Source organism: Gouania willdenowi, chromosome 24 (genome assembly GCF_900634775.1).
Source record: "Gouania willdenowi chromosome 24, fGouWil2.1, whole genome shotgun sequence".
Taxonomy (NCBI): Eukaryota; Metazoa; Chordata; class Actinopteri; order Blenniiformes; family Gobiesocidae; genus Gouania; species Gouania willdenowi.
In genome coordinates, this window is record NC_041066.1 from 11175821 (window position 1) to 11195942 (window position 20122).

General features: G+C 38.4%; 2 protein-coding genes across 3 annotated transcripts in view; both read right to left on the reverse strand.

The window, feature by feature from the left end:
- The window catches only part of nhsl1b (NHS-like 1b), a 100668-nt gene extending 95938 nt beyond the window's left edge, over positions 1-4730 (reverse strand). For both annotated transcript variants that reach the window (XM_028439301.1, XM_028439299.1), the window contains exon 1: positions 4119-4730. In XM_028439301.1, coding sequence (XP_028295102.1) covers positions 4119-4440 — 322 coding nt within the window. In that variant the 5' untranslated portion in view covers positions 4441-4730. The remainder of the gene's footprint in view (positions 1-4118) is intronic.
- A 3882-nt stretch (positions 4731-8612) lies between these two features.
- On the reverse strand, positions 8613-19450 carry acbd3 (acyl-Coenzyme A binding domain containing 3). The gene is made up of 8 exons (XM_028440008.1): positions 19118-19450; positions 16100-16241; positions 15733-15873; positions 13952-14110; positions 13690-13864; positions 13354-13609; positions 12190-12477; positions 8613-10555 (listed from the first exon to the last, which is right to left on the reverse strand). The coding sequence occupies exons 1-8, from the start codon at positions 19383-19385 to the stop codon at positions 10341-10343; spliced, it is 1644 nt and encodes a 547-aa protein (XP_028295809.1). The 5' UTR covers positions 19386-19450; the 3' UTR covers positions 8613-10340.
- Positions 19451-20122: the final 672 nt, after the last annotated feature.

Genomic DNA, 20122 nt, shown 5'->3' on the forward strand with positions numbered 1-20122 from the left:
TATATATTTTATACTTTTCTATTTATTGTTTTATGAAGTCTTTTTTTCTAACAATGCTTTAGCAAACAAATGGTCAAATATTTACATAGAAACATGAAAGCAGAGCCAAAGGGTGAGGTGGTGGGGGAGGGGTTACGCTATAGGTTCAATTTATCGGTTCAAACAATCTTAAAAAGCAGATAAAATTTAAGAATGTTTCATTATCTGCCAATGACAAATTGATAACTACATAATGAAACCCTAATAGTGCTAGATTATTCCCTGTCTGCAAAACAAACATTTGTATCTTATCTCATGGCTTCCCATTATCCAGTGTCTTTTCAGGATTCGGCCACGGACACATTTATGAGACCTGAACCACTTAATCATTGTTTTATTAATATCTTAAAGAAGCAAACCAATGACCTAACCTTAGCTGAGGTTGTCTTTGTTGAAATCCCAAACTAGCCAATACTTTGTTTAAACTTTTGACTTCAAGCTCTCAGGTGTTCCTCACTGAGGCTTTAGAGAACGACCTCTGAACTTTGCACCCAAGACCTCGCAACCTCCATTGCAGATGCATCAACGCTGGCATGATGACGCTAAACACACGGAAGGAGGAAATCCCATTTGCTTATCACGTCGCTGAATAACTGCTCCTGATTAATTACAGAGCATAAGAGCAGATAGGGAAATACTTCAACTCCCTCTAAATGCCCTTCTCTCAATGTCAGTCTCCCAGCATGTAGGGGCCCCTCTTGTTGCCCCTCACCAGTAACATGATCTACTCCTGAGCTAAGGGTGGGGTCGCAGTCCTCACACAGACGGTTGGAAGACAAAGATTTCCTCTAACCACAGTTTCACAGACACAAATTAAATGTTGATTTCATTCACTACTTTTGTTGGTTCTGGGAAAGGTTCCAGCCCACTGTTGACCAAGCAGGTAAATGTTACAACTTGTTTTCTATCAAACCTGTAAAGTCACGTCTTTATAGTTACAAAATATTATAAATCAATGGAAGAGTGGTTTACTTTGCAACACATGAGAAAGCTCGTTCCACCAGCTGGCCTGCAAGATTTGTCCAAATCCAAAGCTTTTTTTTGTGCAAAAATATGGGAGGTCTTGCTGGAAAAATAGAAGATAGCCAGTGAGAAACCTCTGGAGTCAGTATCTCTGCTCAGCCGGAGTCGGCCTTGGAACTACAGAACGTAGGAGTGGACAACGGCAGATCGCAACGCATCAGCAGTACATTCCTGTCTCTTCTCTCACACCTTGTTTTCAAACTCCTCCTCTGCCATGACTCAGCGTTTGACATAAATGAAACAAACCTTTCTAAAACATCTGCTGGTTGCACCTAGAGCTGTATCAACACACCAGGCAGGACACTTAATAGAGACTGTTGAGTCATCATATGGGATGTGGACTGTCTGCTTAGCTGTGGCGCAAGCAGAAATTATTCAGTCCCCCTTTAAACACAGGGTGATGGATTAGCGTGCTGTATGTCTGTAAGTGCATGTTTTTAGGGTTAGAGTTTGTTGCTTATCATCACACAAAAGAGGGAGGGAGAAAACATGACCTTTCTTCACAAGAAATTCTGAAGAAAAGAGGAAAACACAACTATGTAGAAATCCCATCAATTGCATTAAAGACATTAATAAAGCATGAGATTTACATCACAGCAGACAATCTGACAGCAACGCTATCACCACCACTGCAGTGCACTGCAGAGTGAGTCACAGTCTGAGTTAATCTACAACCACCGTGTTGGAGACTTCAAGAGCAGACTGAACAATGACAAATCAAATCACAAAGGCCAGGAAGCTGTTTCTTCATTCATTACTGGGCTTTAAAGCATCTACAACACGCATCGGTCTAGTTTTTGTGCGACCACCAAAATAAACACACAAAATGCCTCAAAAAACACACAAAAAAAAAAAAGACAGAAAAATACACAAAACTAAGAAAAAATGTCGGCTGTTCCTATCATAGAGAAGCAGAATTTACCAAGCGTTGGATTGGCCACCCACTAATCGGAAACGTGAGCTGGGTTGAGACCAAAGGTGGGCAACTTTGTTCCATCACAGCGAGGGCCACAAAAATGTGTTTGTTTGATCAGAGGGCCACATTATCAACATTCATGTCAGCATTTAGAATAATGACCAATCTGAGTATTAACATAGGAAAGAACAAATAATTTGTGTAGTAATTTTGTGTATTTTTCTGTCATTCTGTGTATGATTGCACTTTGTGCATGTCTGCTGTCTTTTTGTGTATTTTTTCTGTAAAGTGTATGTTTTTTGAAGTCATATTGTGTATTTATGTTCTTTGGAATAATTATTGTGTATTTTTCTTTTGCGTAAATTTGTTGTCATTTTCTGGAATTTTGTAAATATTTGAGTCTATTTGTTAGTCATTAGTCGTATTGTGTTATTTGGAGTAATTTTGTGTATTACTGCTGTCAGTTTCTTCATTTTTGTAGTTGTTTCGTGTGTTTTGGGAGTATTTCCAGTAATTTTCTGCAAATTATAATTCTGCGTATTTTGTTATGTATTCTTGCTTTTGTTTCGTGTGTTTTCCTTTCATTTTGTACATTTACTTTGGGAGCCGCATAAAATCAAACCGAGGGCCGCATGTGGCCCCCGGGCCGCCAGTTGCACATGTCTGGTTTAAACCGCCATGAGACAGGTTAGTTTTATCCTAGTGATGATGCGTTGTTGCAACAGTAAAAAAAAAAAACACACACACAAAAAAGACTTCTAATAAATGATCTAATATAATAATAATACAAAAAATACACAAAATGACGCCAAAAAACATGAAAAACAAATACAAATGAAGACAAAATCGAACAAAAAAATATACAAAACAACAACAAATACAGTATGCTCAAACAAGTCACAACACACAAAGTTCAACCAAATTACGCAATGTGACTTCAAAAACACACAAAATGACTCCAAATTCAAATAACAAAAACTATTCAAAATTACCACAAGATCAGACTGAACCGTTTGTGTTTTCCATATTAATGCTCTGATTGTTCATTATTTTAAATACTGACATGAATGTTGATCATGTGACCTTCAGATCAGCTACAATCACATTTTTATGGCCCCCACCATGATAAAAGTTTCCCATCGCTTAACAGTCCTTGTGAGATCACAGAGTTGCAGATGGTCGGAGCGTTGAGAGGAAATCCATCACTTCTGACAGGACACCAGGCACCGATTTAACATGAGGTTCAATCAAAGCAAACAAAAAGGCATGTGTTCAGAAGTCTGTCTTTCACATGATTGTTACCTTGGCCCTGACCCTAACAGTTCAATAACTATTATGAGTGGACACAAAGTCCCACCTGTCTCACACACTGGCCTTAGTCTTAAAGGAAGGTTCACACTCTCAAGAAACCTAAAATATAAAAAAGTAATTATCAAATGTATCTAAGAGATTTGAGTTTTGGTCTATATCGCCCAGCCCAAGTTGAAAGTAACTCTAAAGTATCTATTGATACGGAAATGTATCAATAGATACGGGAACTTATCAACAACCCCGGTACTATGGGTACGTTTGCTGGACCTTTCCACCGTGCCTGGAGGGCCGAGTGGTCTAAGGCGCCTGACTTCCGCTGCCGTGGGTACAAATCCCACTTTTGACATACATTTTTTTTTTTTTTTTTTTTTTTAACATATTTAACATGGCAAACTCCAGCTTTAGAAATACATATACAAAAACAATAATAATATTTTAGGGTATTTCCTGAGTTAGGGCTAAAATAAAAGGGTTAGCGAGGTTGCTAAAAATAAATATGAGCTCAAATAAAACTGACGGAACTTTAAGTCACGTGATGCACCTCACCTAAACTGGCCAATGAGGGACCACGCCAACTCTAAATTGGTGTGTTACTAAATAAAATAAATATTATTGTTTACATTATGAATTGAACCAAGAGCAAAAAAAAAACCAAAAACTTAAAAAAATGCATTAATAAATAATCGATTTTAAGGTTTTTTAATCGATATCGGCCCAGGAAAATCGATTCAAGCCGATTCATCGACCTCACATGCATGACTTACATTGAGTGGAGAAAATAACATGTATCACTAGCAATACATTCGAGTGAGCAGCAGTGCAAACTTACGGATTTTGGTTTTCTTGGCATCCAAGGTGGAGACCTGGTCCTGGAGGAACCGCAGCCGCCCCTGAATCCTGCAGGACCTCCTGAACACCAGCCCTGCCTCCACCTCGATGCCCAGGAAGATGTCGCTGGCGTGTCTGGAGAGGTCAGAGAGCTGGTGAATAATGCTGCTGAGTGACTGACAGCTAACCTCGTCCAAGGACGAGAACAACACCGGCTTTTTCAACCGGCGTCTCCCGGCGGCTTCCCCCGAGGCTGTGGGTCCATTCCTCGGCGATAACCTGTTCACACGCCGCGGCTCGATGCTCCGTTGATAAAATGGCATATTTATTTCAAACCAATAACTCCAGCGATAAGGAAAACTATCCCAGTTAAAATCCTTGAGAGTTTTAAAACAAGACGAGCAGTCTTCTATCGGTTCCTGTCAGTGTAAAGTCAGAGAAGGGCTCCGGTCCCGCCATATCCAGGCTGAGGCTTGTTTCCATGGGCATGGGGACTTTGTGCCGCTGTTCACTGTAGACAGAGACTATTCAAATCCAGACAGGCGGACACGGTGCAGCAGCACGGCACAAAACACTGGCAAAAGTAGGAAAAGTCTCTGTAAAGCCTGGAGAATACTACAACCACCTGTAGGCACTGGACCGGAGCCACGCTGCCACCGTGCGGCCTGAACCTGTGGAGGTCTGAGGGAAAACCAGGACTGGGTCTAACGAGGCACCGAACCCGGTGGAATCAGAATTAGAAATATACGGAAAAGGATTTGGGCCACATGTGGATTTTTATTTTTTGAGTTCTGGCTTTAAAATCAGAAAAGTCAGAATTCTGACTTTATTCTCAGAATTCTGAGTTGTAATCACAGAATTCTGACTTTAATCTCAGAATTCTGAGTTTTAATCACAGAATTCTGACTTTATTATCAGAATTCTGACTTTAATCTTAGAATTCTGACTTTAATCTCAGAATTCTGAGTTTTAATTACAGAATTCTGAGTTTTGATCTCAGCATTCTGACTTTAATCTCATAATTCACACTTAAAAGTCAGAACTCCAAAGAAAAAAATGAACATGTGGCCCTAATCCTCTTCCGTAGAAATACTTTATTTATCCCAGGGAGAAATTACTTGCGTTACAGAGGCTCAAGAAATATTACAAATAAAAAGAATAAACACTAAACAAAGAAAGTTAATTAAATACAAGTGCACACATTACAGTAGAAAAAATAAAATAAGATAAATAATAACACAAATATAATACAGATATAAACAACAATCAAAGCTGTCAGGTTGGCTTTGGTACATTAATCAGATCAGAAATGTACGGTGGCTGAGAAGTGCAAAAAATTATTTACAAATGCCACAACAAATTAACATTTTTGAGCAACACACTTTTACAAAATTTTTAAACCAGGGGCGTCAAACTCATGTTAGTTCAGGGGCCAAATAAGGAGCTGTTTGATCTCAAGTGGGCCACAGATTTTATGTGTAAAAAATGAGTCATTTCAACATTATTGTGCCCGAGTTTACATTTCTACGTATACATAAAATCCAAAATTATGTAAGAAACCAACCATATCGTGATAGATATCAGTCCCAACAGGATCTTCACTTTAAATTTCCTACATTTTATGAGCAATTTCTATTGATTTAAAGGGAATATTATGTAATAATTTGAGGAAAATTAAAGGATTTTGTGAACATTTTGAGTTTTTTTCAGCTGTTAAACATTAAAAATGACTGCAATCATGTGATATAAGCACCGGGAAAACTGTGAGGATATTGTTGAGTTTCATTTATAAAATGATTCATGTTTTCTCTGTCATTTTTACTTTCTCCTGCGGGCCGAATTGGACGCTTCAAAGGGCCGGATTTGGTACCTGGGCCATGAGTTTGACACATGTACAAATATGAAAACACTTTTACACTTACAACATGTGCCATTGTAAATCTGTTTGTAGTTACTGTTACTACTACTTACCGTTGTGCAAATGTTCAGGGTGATTCGAGAAATGTACCAAAACGACTGAGAACATTTTCAGTCGTACATGTCAGACTAAATGGTTTGGTAACAGATTTATTCCATTTCCAGTGAGTTACGGTAAATAACAACCCCTAATCCTACCTGCAAAGTGGCGTGCTGTGTAGTTGTAAATATTTCCCAATGATCGTGAGAAAAAAAAACATGATCAAACATCAACAACGTGAAACCAAAGATGACAGTCGATAATTTTGATTGATGTGTTTCAGGTGCAAATGGGCCAGATCACGTGTGAAACTCAAGGCCCGGGGGCCAAATCCTGCTCTTCGGAGCATCCAGTGTGGCCCTCAGGAGAAAGCAAAAATGAAAAAAGAAAACATAATTCATCAACTTAATCAGTTGTAGATATTAGGGTGTCCCGATCCAATATTGATATCGGATATCGGTCCGATATCAGCCTGAAAACGGATATCGGATTCAAATTTCAGAATTTTTTTTACCACTTCAATTTTTATTTATTTTATTGAATTGTAGAATAGTGTAGATATTATGTTGAAGGTTAAAATGTATGTAACTAATTGGTTAAGTTTTTCTCATCCCTGCTGTTGTTGACTATTGTTCTTTGTTTGAATAACATCACTTGATCAAGCCTTTTCTAACACTCCACACTACAAAATAAGTCATTGTTACTTTATTAAAGAAAAGGAGAAAAAAAATGTATGATCGTGCTTGTTCTGTCCTGCACAAATGTCTTTTTCTATAATTTGTAGAATTAATTTTTTTTTTCCTACGGTTGCCAAGGATACTGATGAATATGATGTACAGATTCATGTGTTTCTGGGACTCAGCTTCTGATTTACACTTTCAAAAAGATCAAACTCGGGAATGAATGCATGTTGAACCTGTATTGACCCTGTCTATTGGATCAATATTGGTATCGGCCGATACGCAAGGCTGCAATATCGGTATATCACAAAAGTTGTATTGGGACATCCCTAGTAGATATCAGTCCCTTTGAATACACAAATTCAATGAAATTCCGGCACACAGTTTTCCTACATGCTTCAATGACATGACAGCAGTTTTTTTTTTTTTTTTTTTTATCTGAAATTGTGGAAAGAACTCTTTTTTTTTTTTTTTTTTTAAATCTTTCACATTTCCCGTAGTTAAATAGAAATTGGTCACAAAATCAAGGACATTTAAAGAAAGCAGGACAGGGACTGATATCTGTTTGTTTCCCTGTTTTAAATCTGCAGTGCACTTGAGGTGAAACCACTCTACATTTGTCCCCTGAATTAAAAAGAGTTTATCACCCATGGTATAGATAATAGGGGTGTCCCGATCCGATATCAGCCAAAAAAATCAAGATCTGATTTTATCGGACTGCATCTAAAATCTCCAATATATATTAATTCAATTGTAGAATACTGTAGATATTATGTTGAAGGTTAAAATGTATGTAACCAATTGGTTAATAATAAATGGGTCAGTTTTTTCTCATCCCTACTGTTGTTGACTATTGTTCTCTGTTTGAGTAACATCACTTGATCAAGCCTTTTTTAACACTCCACACTACAAAATAGGTAATAAAAGTATGTATGATTGGTGCTGATGTATCAAATCGATATCGGTATCGACCAACACCCAAGGATGCAAAATCGGCATCGTATCGGAAGTTAAAAAGTAGTATCGGGACATCCCTAATAGATAAAGCTACTAAACATGATGAATACAACTAAGTGTCCTCCAAGTATTTTTTATTGGTATTTCTAAGAGCAAAATATCAATCGTTGTCAGGGTGACCAACCAGTAATAATGAATTGCATTCCAAGAATATTTTTTTTTATATTTAGAGAAAGAATGTTTATCACTAAAGCCTGTTTCCTCATTAAAAAAACAAAAACAAATGAATTTTACAACAGTAGTACAAATGTGTGTTTATTGTGAATTCAAACACATTGTAAACATATTTTAAAATTAATCAAAGATACTAAATGTATTTATAGACTTATTAAAGACACAAGGAGTATTTTATTAAATCTAGATAACAGATTTAGCAAGATAATCATCTCAAGGTTTTTGTGTTTTTCTTGTTTATTTCTGCCACTTTTAGTAGTGTTTTTCCCCCCATTTATAAAAGCACCATCTCTGGTGCCTGTAAGTTTTAATACCAACATTAAGACTTGGTAAATAGTCACCTCTTATTAGTCAACCCTCATAAAAAGTTGCTTAACATTTATTTAGAATGCTGATGCAGCATTCCATTAAAGGGATGTACTCATTGGTTTCCTGCAACCTCAGCATAAAACTACATTTCACAGAAAAGGGTTGGATGATGACAAATTTGCTGCTGATGGAAAAAGGGAAGACCAGCCTGATCGTTTCACATTTTTCAATTCAGAGCATTGCAACTTTTATTTTGACAGGCCTTTAATTCACTCCAAGGTGTATTTTCTTTTTGCTGGATCAAAACAGTTCAAAATAAGACACGTTGAGACGCAAAAGAAACATTAAAACCGTCCAATTTACAGATCAAGATGAGTTTAATCAAGATTAAATATATGCAAAAAAGAAAAAAAAAAAAAAAGAGAAAAAAACGGATCTTGCAACTCAAAAGAGACCCAAACAAGTTGGAACGTTACAAAAACAAAGAGCTTCTTCCGTCTGTCCTTTTAATAGAATCTTAAAGTTTCACACTTTCTACGAGTCGTGGACCTTTGTTGGTGGTAAAATGTATCATTTTAATTTACAGTGCATTGATTCAAGAATACCTCATCAACAACCAAAAAAAGAACAACCCCATAAACAAACTCCTTTTTAAAGAATTATATACAAACAAGGCTTTAAACAACTCAAAGCATTTGGTGAGCATTCATGAATTATAGAACAAATTGGTATGAGATGAGAAACAAATCCTCTGCATTTCATGAGTTTGATGGAGACGTGATCGTTTCATACAGAAATCACTGTTTGGGAGTAATTCCAACAAGCACTGACAGTGACAACACGGCTTAAGCAACTCGCAATGAATTCCATCTTTGCCTTTGAAGTGTAGTCTCACGCGCGCACGCACACACACACACAGAGGAAGGAACAGCAGTAAAGTCACAGCATATGCATTGTACACGTCATACAACAGTGGCCCAAGAGAACAGAATGAGCAGAATAAAACCAAACACTTAACAATATGGATAATTAATTTTTGTAACAGTGTGTTACGGCCTCTAAAACAAGCTTGCGAGTGACCTCTGCCAGAATTAATATAAAAAAACATAACAGAAAAACAAGCTGATACTGAAAATGACGAGAAAAAACCCCAAACAATTATTTTATTAAGGAATCCACAAATGAATGATAGCGCACAGTAACAATCTGTCGTGAGGTCGAAAAACCATGGACAACGTTCAGAAATTAACTGATGGGGAAACATACAATCACATTAATGAACATTTGGAGGAAAAAAGCAAAAATATTAATAAAGAAATTTGTTTTTAGACTTCCTCTTCTGACAAATCTGTTTTCAAAAGCAAAGGGCTCCCAACACAGAAAAAATTAAATAACGTTTCACCTTTAACTTCATTATTTCCAAAGCCTGTCCTACATCTGAACAAACCAGGAGGGCGAGTTAGTGGAAGAACAATTCAGACAGAGAATCCTCCAAGGCATTCATTGCATGTTCGTTGCATGCTCAACCAAAAAAAAAAAAAAAGCTTTCCTTTGATTTTATTGTGTGAACGAGACCCGGCAAAAGACTACAGATCTTTGTGTGAAATGTATAGTGTCATAATAAAGCAGTAAAACTGGATCTCCAACATTGTCTCATCTCATCTATCGCCTCATCCAACAAACAGTTCATGTTAGTTTGCAGAGTTTTGGACTCAACCTCACTTGTGTAATATCACGAGATGCAGCCACAAGGCCACGCTGGACATAAGGGACTCAACAAAACGCCTGGGGGGGACGATGAACGAAAAGTGGCAACATCTGGACATGAGAGCATTAGTCATACAGGACAGGTGGTGAGACAGCTTTATAACAGTAATACACACTCCTCTTCTTAAACACAATATAGGGCCTGGGTATGTATGTATGTTGTCCTTTTCTTCAGATATGTTTCTTTGTCTCCCTCTGGTGTTTCCTCTTCAACACACTCACACACACACACACAACTTCAGGCTGCCGTCACCACTCTCATCTACACAAATGTAGGTGAGAGTACGAGCCCCCCCCCCCCACGTGTCTTTCTTCAGGCTTATCTGGTGTAGTAGACTCTGTAAAATACACTCTTGGCGCGCCAGAGTGAGTAGGAGTTGTCAAACTTGAGCAGGTAGACTCCACGGCCCGGGTACTGGTGGCTGCCTGCATAAACCTCCTCATGGCAGTCCCGCCGATAAACCGGCACTATCTCATCCACCTGGGGCTTCCCTGCCTCTTTCTTTGCTTTCTCCTCCTCAGTGGGGGGGTCACCTGTGGGGAAAAGAGAGGTGGATCAAGTTCAGAAGAATACCTAAATAAAAAAAGCCAGGGTTGGAGTCAATTATAATTGTAATCACGTAATTATAAATCATTACAATTATGGCGTAGTTATCATTTTAAAAATCTGTTGCTGTCGTAATTAAATTGTAATTGAGGTCAGATAACTGACTTTGTAATTGTCAAAAAGTCTTTAAAGATTGTCAATTATAATTTAACGCAAAACTGGGGAATCAGTAAACAATAGAGGGGTATACTGACACAAAAAAAGTCTCAGATGCCCACACTAATAATATTAAAACATATATTTTCATTGATTGGGAAGCCTAACAAGATAACCAATAGATATAAACTAAATTATATATTTGTTTTTAGTGTATTTTACAGCTGATTTAGGAGCCGTTATCCTAAGACATGCTAACAGAAAGCTAACACAAGAGGTAGGTTAACTTTTATTAGGTTATTTATTTCAGGCTAAGTAATTGCAATTAAACTTTAGCAATTGAGAACTTAATTGTAATTTACATTCTAAGGATAAAAAAAAAAAAAAAATGTAATTTTAGTTGTAATTGAAAAAAATGCTGCTCACTGTAATCGTGATTGAATTGTAATTTAACATGGATAATTGAAAACGTATTTGTAAGTGAAAAATGTAATTGACCCCAAACCTGAAAAAAGCCACAGGAAATATTTATAAAGGAAATTGACCAGTAGAAAACCTACACTGTTGATAACATCCCAGTAAAACTGTGGTGTAAACGATGATGAAGCTGGTCAATTATTCATCACCATGAGAGGCTGTTCCTTAATGACTTGCAGCATTCACACACCGAGACAACAATGTGGATTTAAAGAGAGTTGGAGGAGGTGCGTTTTGAATGGCTTTGTCTTAGACTGGCAGCTTCTCTTCTTAAATGATTGGGACTAAAATCCTCCTTGGCATCTTCTATTCCATACATGAGCAACTGGCAGCCCTGGGGCCACATGCAGCCCTCTGTGTAATTTTGTGCGGCCCCTGAAAATTGAAGCCCAGCACAATACACAAAACTCCAAAAACAGCAGCAAAAATACACAGAATGACAATAGCACAAAAAATAAAAACGACACATAATGGTAAAAAAAAAAAAAAAAACACACAAAAGAACAACAAAAATTCCCAAAATGACAAAAAAAAATACACAAAATGACGACAACATTTTTTTAAAACACACAATAGATCAAAAAATATACAATAGAAAAATTAAAATTCTTAAAATTACCAACAAAAAAAAAACATAATGATCAAAAAACACAAAATGACAACACAAAAAATAAAATCCACATATAATCGATCTCAAAAAAACACACTAAAAGACAAACATACACGAAACAGCAGCAAAATATACAAAATGACAAAACTGCCAAAACAACAACAAAACCACACAAAAGACAAAGTCAAAACCCTAAAAATAGACAAAACCACTGTTTTATTTTACCTGGATCAAATTAAACCGTTATTTACCAGCTTCAACTTACTTTTAGGATGAAAAACTGCTTAAAATGACCCAAAAGTGAAGCTGGTGTGCTGCTATAGATAAATACAAATCTACAGCTAATACATACTGTAAGTAAAAACCAAACACCCGTACCTTCATCATCCTCATCCTCGTCACTGGACTCTGACACGTGCACACTGACTGATGCTGAGGCAGCATCCGTCCACTCAAAGAACACCCCGAAGCCGATGTCATAATAGTCTGTGGCGAACTCCCAGAACAGGTACGAGCCCTCCTCATGGGTGGGAACCCGCACCGTCACCACCTCGCCACGCCCCACTGTGATCACGCCGTCTGCGTCCTGACGGATTTTCTCTTTAAAGTCTTTAATCTGTGGCCGAGTCCACATGGAGGGAGCAGCGATGACCGGAGGGGAGTCTGCTGTAATGAGCACATACACGCAGTTATTTGGTTAGGTTTTTGTTCATATTGGAGTTGTGCATTTTAAGCAAAAGCCCTTCATTTTTATTGACAGCCCATAAGTGTGTGTTTTGGGTTCTTCAGATGAGCCGCCTGTGTGTCTGCATTAGAGCTGGGCAATATATCGAGACTCAAGATACATAGAGTTTTCTATTTTGGCAATATAGAAAATTACAATATTGCCTACATTCATATAAAATACAGTATTTTATAGCATATTTTGTGTTAAAATACAGCATGAAAAGCACAGTTAGATGGATTTGTGAATGCGTCCTAACCCAGACTTTCCCCTAAACAAGCCACACTACAGAACTCACTCACACATGCTGTCAAAAGTGCGCAGTCGTTTGTTAATAAATGTGCCTATACATATATTTGCACATTTATTTGCGTAGTCTTGCTCCTTTTTCTGTGTGTGTATGATATTATTAGTAGTGTTGTTTTTTTTAATATGCCATTCTAATTACCCCCCAGGGTTTAATAAAGATTCTGATTCTGTGACATTTTGCATCAGCAAATTTAACCATTTAACCAGACTTTATTTGAATTAAAAAATATCCAGATTTATATCTTATATCGCCATTTTGAGAAAAAAATATTGAGATATGAGTTTAGGTCCAGATCGCCCAAACCTTGACTGGATGATAGCTAATCCACCTCCTTATCAGACATCACTTGTTGCAGCTCATTTCTGCCCTCCCAGTCACATCAGCAAGGACATAGCAAAAGAGTCAGGTTTCTAATAGAGTTTAGCGTTTTGTTTGTCACAGTTTGTCCCCTAAGCACTGAACTATAAATATGTATGTGTTCCAACAAAGACAAATAGGACCAACTAACCTAATAAAGGGCCGTTCTCAGAGACCTCCTCTGCCAGCTCAGGTTCAGGCTCACGCTCCATACTCTCCAAGTAGGAATCTGACTGGCCTCCATTAACTGTTGGAACTTCATCACCAGCAAGTGTAGAAGAGTTACACAACGTTCCTCCTGCTGAGGCAGGGTTGGCTTCACCACCGTTGTAGCTGCTGGAATCTACAGCTCCTGGCATGATGAAGTCAGTCTGTTGTTGCTGCTGCTGCTGTTTCTGAAAAGCTGCCTATGATCAAACAAAGACTATGATTTAAGAAGCTTTAAACAGAATAAACTCCAGTTTATTGCACTGGTCTTCCACCGTACCTGTTGCTGGGCGAGCTGGACCTGGTAGAGCTGCTGCATGTACTGCTGGTAGTGCTGTTCCTGCAGCTGTCGGATGAGGCCCAGCTGTTGCTCTGGGCTGTTGGGGTACTGCTGTGCAGCGTACTGCTGAAACTGCACGGCTGTCTGAGCATTCAATGCAGCCATTATTTGTTGTCTGGTTAATGTGATACAGGGAGAAATGGTTTGGTTAGAAAACACAGAGAGAAAACGATACAATAATGGCCCCCGTTTAAAGACGTACTTCTGCTGCTCAATCCGCTGTCTCTCCTCCTCGGCCAGTCGTCTCTCCTCCTCCTCTCTTCTCAACCTTTCCTCCTCCTCGAGCCTCCTTCTCTCCTCTTCCAGCCTCTGACGTTCCCTTTCTTCTTCCTCCCATCTTTGACGCTCCTCCTCTTCTTTCCTACGGGAATTAAAATGCAGATGTGACGGACTCCAAGCAGTTCTTTCGAGAGAGGTGTATTCTTATGATTTGTCTTTAAAAGGCAAAAATATTGCATTTGTGGCTAATTCTTATCAAAGACAGCTCTATAATTTGGGACATATTAATGGGAATCTTCGTGAGAGGATTTTGGAATTTCACAGGTTACAGCATCCAATTCGGCCCTCTGGAGAAAGTAAAAATGACAAAGAAAACATTAATAATTGTGTAAATGAAACTCAATATTTTTGTGCTTGTATCGCACAATTGCAGTCAATTTTAATGTCAATTTTCCTGATATTATTACATAATATTCCCCATAATAAAATAGAAATTGGTCGCAGAATCTAGGAAATTTAAAGTTTAGACCCTGTTGGGACTGATATCTATCATTGCTTGGATATTGTCGGGTTTCTTACATACATTAGTGATCGACCAATTCATCGGCCGGCTGATTTAATCAGCCGATTTTTGCACGTTTTACGTGTAACGGCATCGGCCATTGAGCGCTGCTGCGTTCGCCGATCCACTTTATTTACAGAGCGGCTGCCACAGGCTGCTCCGTGTTGCTGGGTTCTGGCTGCAGAGTTCAGAGCCTCTCCACCCAAACTAGCAGAGCGTGACAGAAGCTCTTCAACCCCAACAGCAAGTTTTAAGCTTCCAAAGCATCTTTTAACTGTTTAACTTAGCTGACGTTCTTCCGTGGTTCCATGTTGTTGTCACAGTTGTATTTAACAAGCAACTGGCTGGAGGTTTGGCATGTGTGTGTTTCGCTCCCTCTCTTTCTGCTTCTCACTCAGCGCTGTGCTGAGAAGAAGTTTTTAAAACTTTGAGAAGCAGTTTACTACTTGTTTGAATAATTAGTTAATGTTGATGCAATTTAGAGCAGAAACTTGAACAGTTTGTTGGTTAATGCGCATGTTCTGGGGTTGTGTTGGAATTGACTATTATTCATGGTTTCTTTTTGTGTTTAATACTATAATTCTATATCTTTATACTCAATAATCCTGTTATTAAAATATATTTTCAGTCAGGCCAACTTTTGTCAAAGCTATTGTCAGGATAAGGACGAACAGATCTTTCATAATATTTCATGAGATGTCTCACTCTATTTTTTACCTTTTTTAATTTCAATAAATGTTCCTTTTTTTTTTTTTAATTGAGACTTGTAGCTTTTGTTATCATCATTGTGTACATTTTATGATGTAAATTGACGGAAAAAAAGTAGTATCGGCTCCAAATATTGGCTCAAGAAAATCGGCAGTCCGTATCGGTCACCGGTTAAGTCGGATGTAAAAAATCCATATCGGTCGATCCTTATTTAGTATTTCATGTATACTTATATAGAGCAAACTAGGGCGCACTAATGTTGAAATCTGTGGCTCTTTTGCAATCAAGCAGCTTTGTATTTGGCCCCTGAAATGAAATGACTTTGATGTCCCTGCTCTAGGTTTTAGTTTTAGGATGGAGGAGTAATTGTCCAGGTATACCAACGAGTGTTTGGTCACATAGCAATGTACGCAACGTTCTATCAGGTGCTGACCAGGATTGTGTCTGTATTTCCAATAAGCCTTTGTAAAATTGTGTGTGTGTGGTTAAAGTACCTTTTCCTCTCCTGCTCTTCCCTTTCAATCTTATGTGAGGTGACGTATGGAGCAAAGAGGTTACAACACTTGTTGAGTAGCTTCACAAACTCTACCATGGCCTCCTCCTTGTCCATGTTACCCAAGGAGGCCCACTCTTTCCTATACAGGGAAGAAAGCAAGGAAATTTAGTTTCTATACTCCATTTCCAACACAGGGTAACTCAAAGTGATTTACATGATTAAAAGTGAAATATAAAAACACTTTCATTGGATAAACCTTAATCAAGAACAGTATTGCCTCTGTCTGAATTCATAAAACTGACATGCCAATAGTTTCTGTTTGTGTTTAGTTCAGACGTGACCAGAGATTCGTATCCAGGTGTTACCTGCGGTCGTTCCCCAGGACATCAAAGAAGCCGACTTCTGGTGAAGCGTCAGGGTTGTAGGGGCCGAGCAACACCTGTTTGTGCAGGGCCACCAGTCGAAGCTTCTCCTCGTAGGTCGGATGGAACGCTTTCCCATCTTTATCTGACAACACCAAAGGTAGAAAGTTAGCTTCTATTTTGAGGCAAATCAAATTCTCTCTTCTCTGCCTAAAAAAAGATGGTAGCAACAACAAAAGCATTTGGCTAGTTATAGCAGTCTCTATAGAAGCACCACTGTGGTTTTCTTCCTTTAGAAAACACATACCCGATGAGATTACTGGAGTTAAAACTGACTTTTTGAGATGCAGTGAGGCAAGAAAGTGGATTTGTGGAAACAAGTCAAGCAAGAAGACCTGACCCTACTGGGCATGCTTACAAGTACCAGTAGTACAAAGCCCTTATTACAGTGATATGAAGAAAGCTGCCATTCAAACCGGTTTGCTCAGTATTCACCAGGTTACACAAAAAATAGTAAAACTCAAAGTTAACCATGACTTAGAGTGTTTTCTGTTAAAAAATAGTGCTAACACACTATCTGCATACTAAGAGCAGGAACAAAGACTGATAATAAGAAACTAATATATTACAATACTAAACAAAGTGTTGTGCAATAACAATGTTCAACTTACTCAATGATGTATTTCAATCAGAGATAAACTAATGTCCCCAACAATGTCAGACATTAATATCAGGTGGACATTGTCATAGAATGAGATATGTATTGTTGAATACACGCTATATTACTAAACTATATCAAAAGAAAAGAAAAAAAAACACCACCACACATTTAAATACCGTTTTGACACTTTTTTGTAGTACATTGATGGCTTTGTGTTAGGTATATACTAATGATAGTGTGCTTTTTAAAAAGAAAGCAAAAGCTTCAGTCTTTACCTTTTCTGACCTTTTACGTATTAAGTTAATAATCAATCACCTTTTGTTTCAGCTGTTCTGTGTTTGTGTGCATATGTATACATTTAAACATTTTAATTTTGACCAGAATAAACAAACCAAAAATTTTTAGAAAGTCTAGATAAAAAGTGGTTTGGGAAAAATGAATGGGCAATTCATGTTTTCCACACAGAAAAAAACCCAACTATAGTTAAGTCTTTATATAGTCTTTTAGTGCCCTTTAGCAATAATAATGATAAAACAAACAAATGATGACAGAGTACCCTTAATACCAAACTTAACTTAATATGCAGGTATATAAGAGAACAAATGTAATTTTGCAGTAGGTCTGCACAATATAGACTGCATGAATCACCTTTAATATGATGCATTTAACTAGAAGAAAAAGGATGCTTATCATAGCGGCCATCCGCAACATCCTGTGTGGGTTTCCTGTGGTTCATAGTGGGCGCTGTTCCTTTGCTGCTGATTCCACATAAACGCCTACTGTACATGCATTAGCCATGTTCAAGTATGAGGTCGTTTTAGCAAGGAGGAGGAAATAGATGAGAAATTCAACATATTACTTGTCAAGCACTAATAATAGTGTCAATCTTTTAATTTCCTCCCAACTGGTCCTATTGGCTAATTCCAATGGACAATAACTCCATCGAATTAAAACATAGACCCACCACTTCTCTACCGATTAGGCCTGCTCACCTAGAATAATACAAGCTAAACTAACAAAACATACCAACAGAAGAGGAAGAGGGCTGCATTATGTGTAAGGCAATGATTCCCAGATAGGTCATGTTTTGTTATCCATCACCTGAAAAGCCATTATAGAAAAGATGGATATTTGATTCAATATGAAATAGCTCCTGCACAGATTGTCAGGAAAAGCTGTGATATATACAGAAGTTGTGTTTTTTCGGTTTCCGTAATATTTAGTGCAGTTCTCATCATTATAGTTTAAATAATAGTAGCATTGTATCCCTGCTAAATTATTGTTTTGTACCAACAACTGATTTATTGTGTGGAGTATCATAATATGCTCAGCCTTGTGTCCAAAGAGATCAAGATGTCAAATGACAGCTGCAAACTAGTGTGAATGTAAACTCCTACTGCTAATAACTTATCCCTACTCCACAATGGTTTGCCTATGTAAAACTGAATTGATAAAATATATAAATCACTTGTAATGCCCCAAAACACACACATCTAACTGTGTCTTAATCACCTTCCGATCTGCTAATGTGCAATTCCCAAATATTTTCTATGGATTGCAATTTGATCATTTTGCCAAACTCCAAAGCATTACTCAGTGTAATTACACAGCCTAACAACATTGGACAACTTCACAATACTGAGAACTTCAGTTTTCGAGGTTGGATTAATTCAAAAAGCCTTAATTACTTCCTTAGCCAAAACGAAGAGCTGGCATTTAGTTTCTATACCGAGCAAGCCTCGAGCGTTCCCAGTATCATTCCATGCCTTTCTTCCCAAACAAAACCACTAACCCATTAAAAAAAATTACATGTTACGTTTGAATTCAGTAAAAGGGTTTTAAGAATACAGGCGTGGTTTGTTCTGTGAGAGCCGATAGCTGCCCAGTTAGCCGCACCAGCAGTGCGTTAGCCGTGGAGCTAATAAAGGCAGTCGCTATTTGTACGTAACAGTATCGTACGTAGCGCCCCTCATTGGCCAGTTAAGGTCACGTGAGCGACCCTCATTGGCCAGTACTTCTGTTTGCTATTAATGCATAGATTCCTAAACTACGCTACGGACTAATTAACTTTAACTCTACACTACGTTACGGAATAACTAACCCTATCCCTAACCCTAACCTACGTTACGGACTGACTAACCCTAACCCACGTTACGGACTAACTAACCCTAAAATAGCACCGGGGGTTGTCCGTACAGCTACGTATGTATAGCCACTCCAATAAAGTAATGTCTTGACAGCAGCAGCACTGACGGTGACAGCTACAAGCTAACAAGTTAGCAGCCTGCTAGCAACAGCCACCACCCACAAACACCAAACCCGTATGACCAAGCAAAGCAATGGTAAGAACAAGTGAATACCTTTAAAGAATTTAAGAGCCATTCCGTACAACTCGTTGAGAGGAAAGCCCCATTTCCCCTCCATGGTAGACCTGGCACACTCTCCATCTTCGCCCCCCGCAGCACCCGGCGTCTCGTTGTCGGGTTCCTCGGAGACGGGTCCTAAATCCACCACCGGGCTCTGCTCACCCTCCGGGTCCGGGCTGAGGGTGAGGCCATCGATGGAAACTTCGAGCCGGCTGGAAGTCGCGCTGTCGAGGTCGCCGCTCTGAACCTCTGTCGCCATCATGTAGAGACTGTCAGCTGAAGCAGCCACGTACCTACTTCCGTTCAGGATGCTCGGAAAATCCGGCCCTGACCGTCTGTAACCCACATAGCGCCATCTAAAGGCAGAGGTCAGACTGCAGCGAGCCAACGGACTGTGACGTCATCACGCAACTTTTACGTATCCTGCAAAAATAAATGCATGGCCCAAATAATCGTTTATTGGTAAAAAAAAAGAAAATCAACCATAATTTGAATATATTACTTAAAATATATATATTTATAATTGCTATTATACACTTTTTTTACACTGTACCTGTAAGTCATCCAAACGGTATTCTCATCCACTAACGTCGGTCTGACCCCAAAATCACTGCCAAAGTGACATTTCTGTTTTTTTCACACATTGAAAGTTGTTGACACAACAATGACTGATGTTAATATTTTGGCTTTCAATAGAAACACCTGCATTATTATTATTATTATTATTATTATTATTATTATTATTATTATTATTATTATTATTATTACTGCATATTAGCTGGGGAGCAACGATAAACAAAGCATAACAAAAAGGCAGTGGCTCTCCGTACGGTTGCCGTATCAATATACCGACATTCTATCCGTACGCAGCGGCAGCGCCCCTCATAGGTCAGTCATTGGCCAGTTTACGTCATGTGACTAAGACTAAACCTAACCCTAACCCTATCCATAAAAATCGTTGCGATATTGGGTTATAACCAAACCCTAACCTTAAGACGC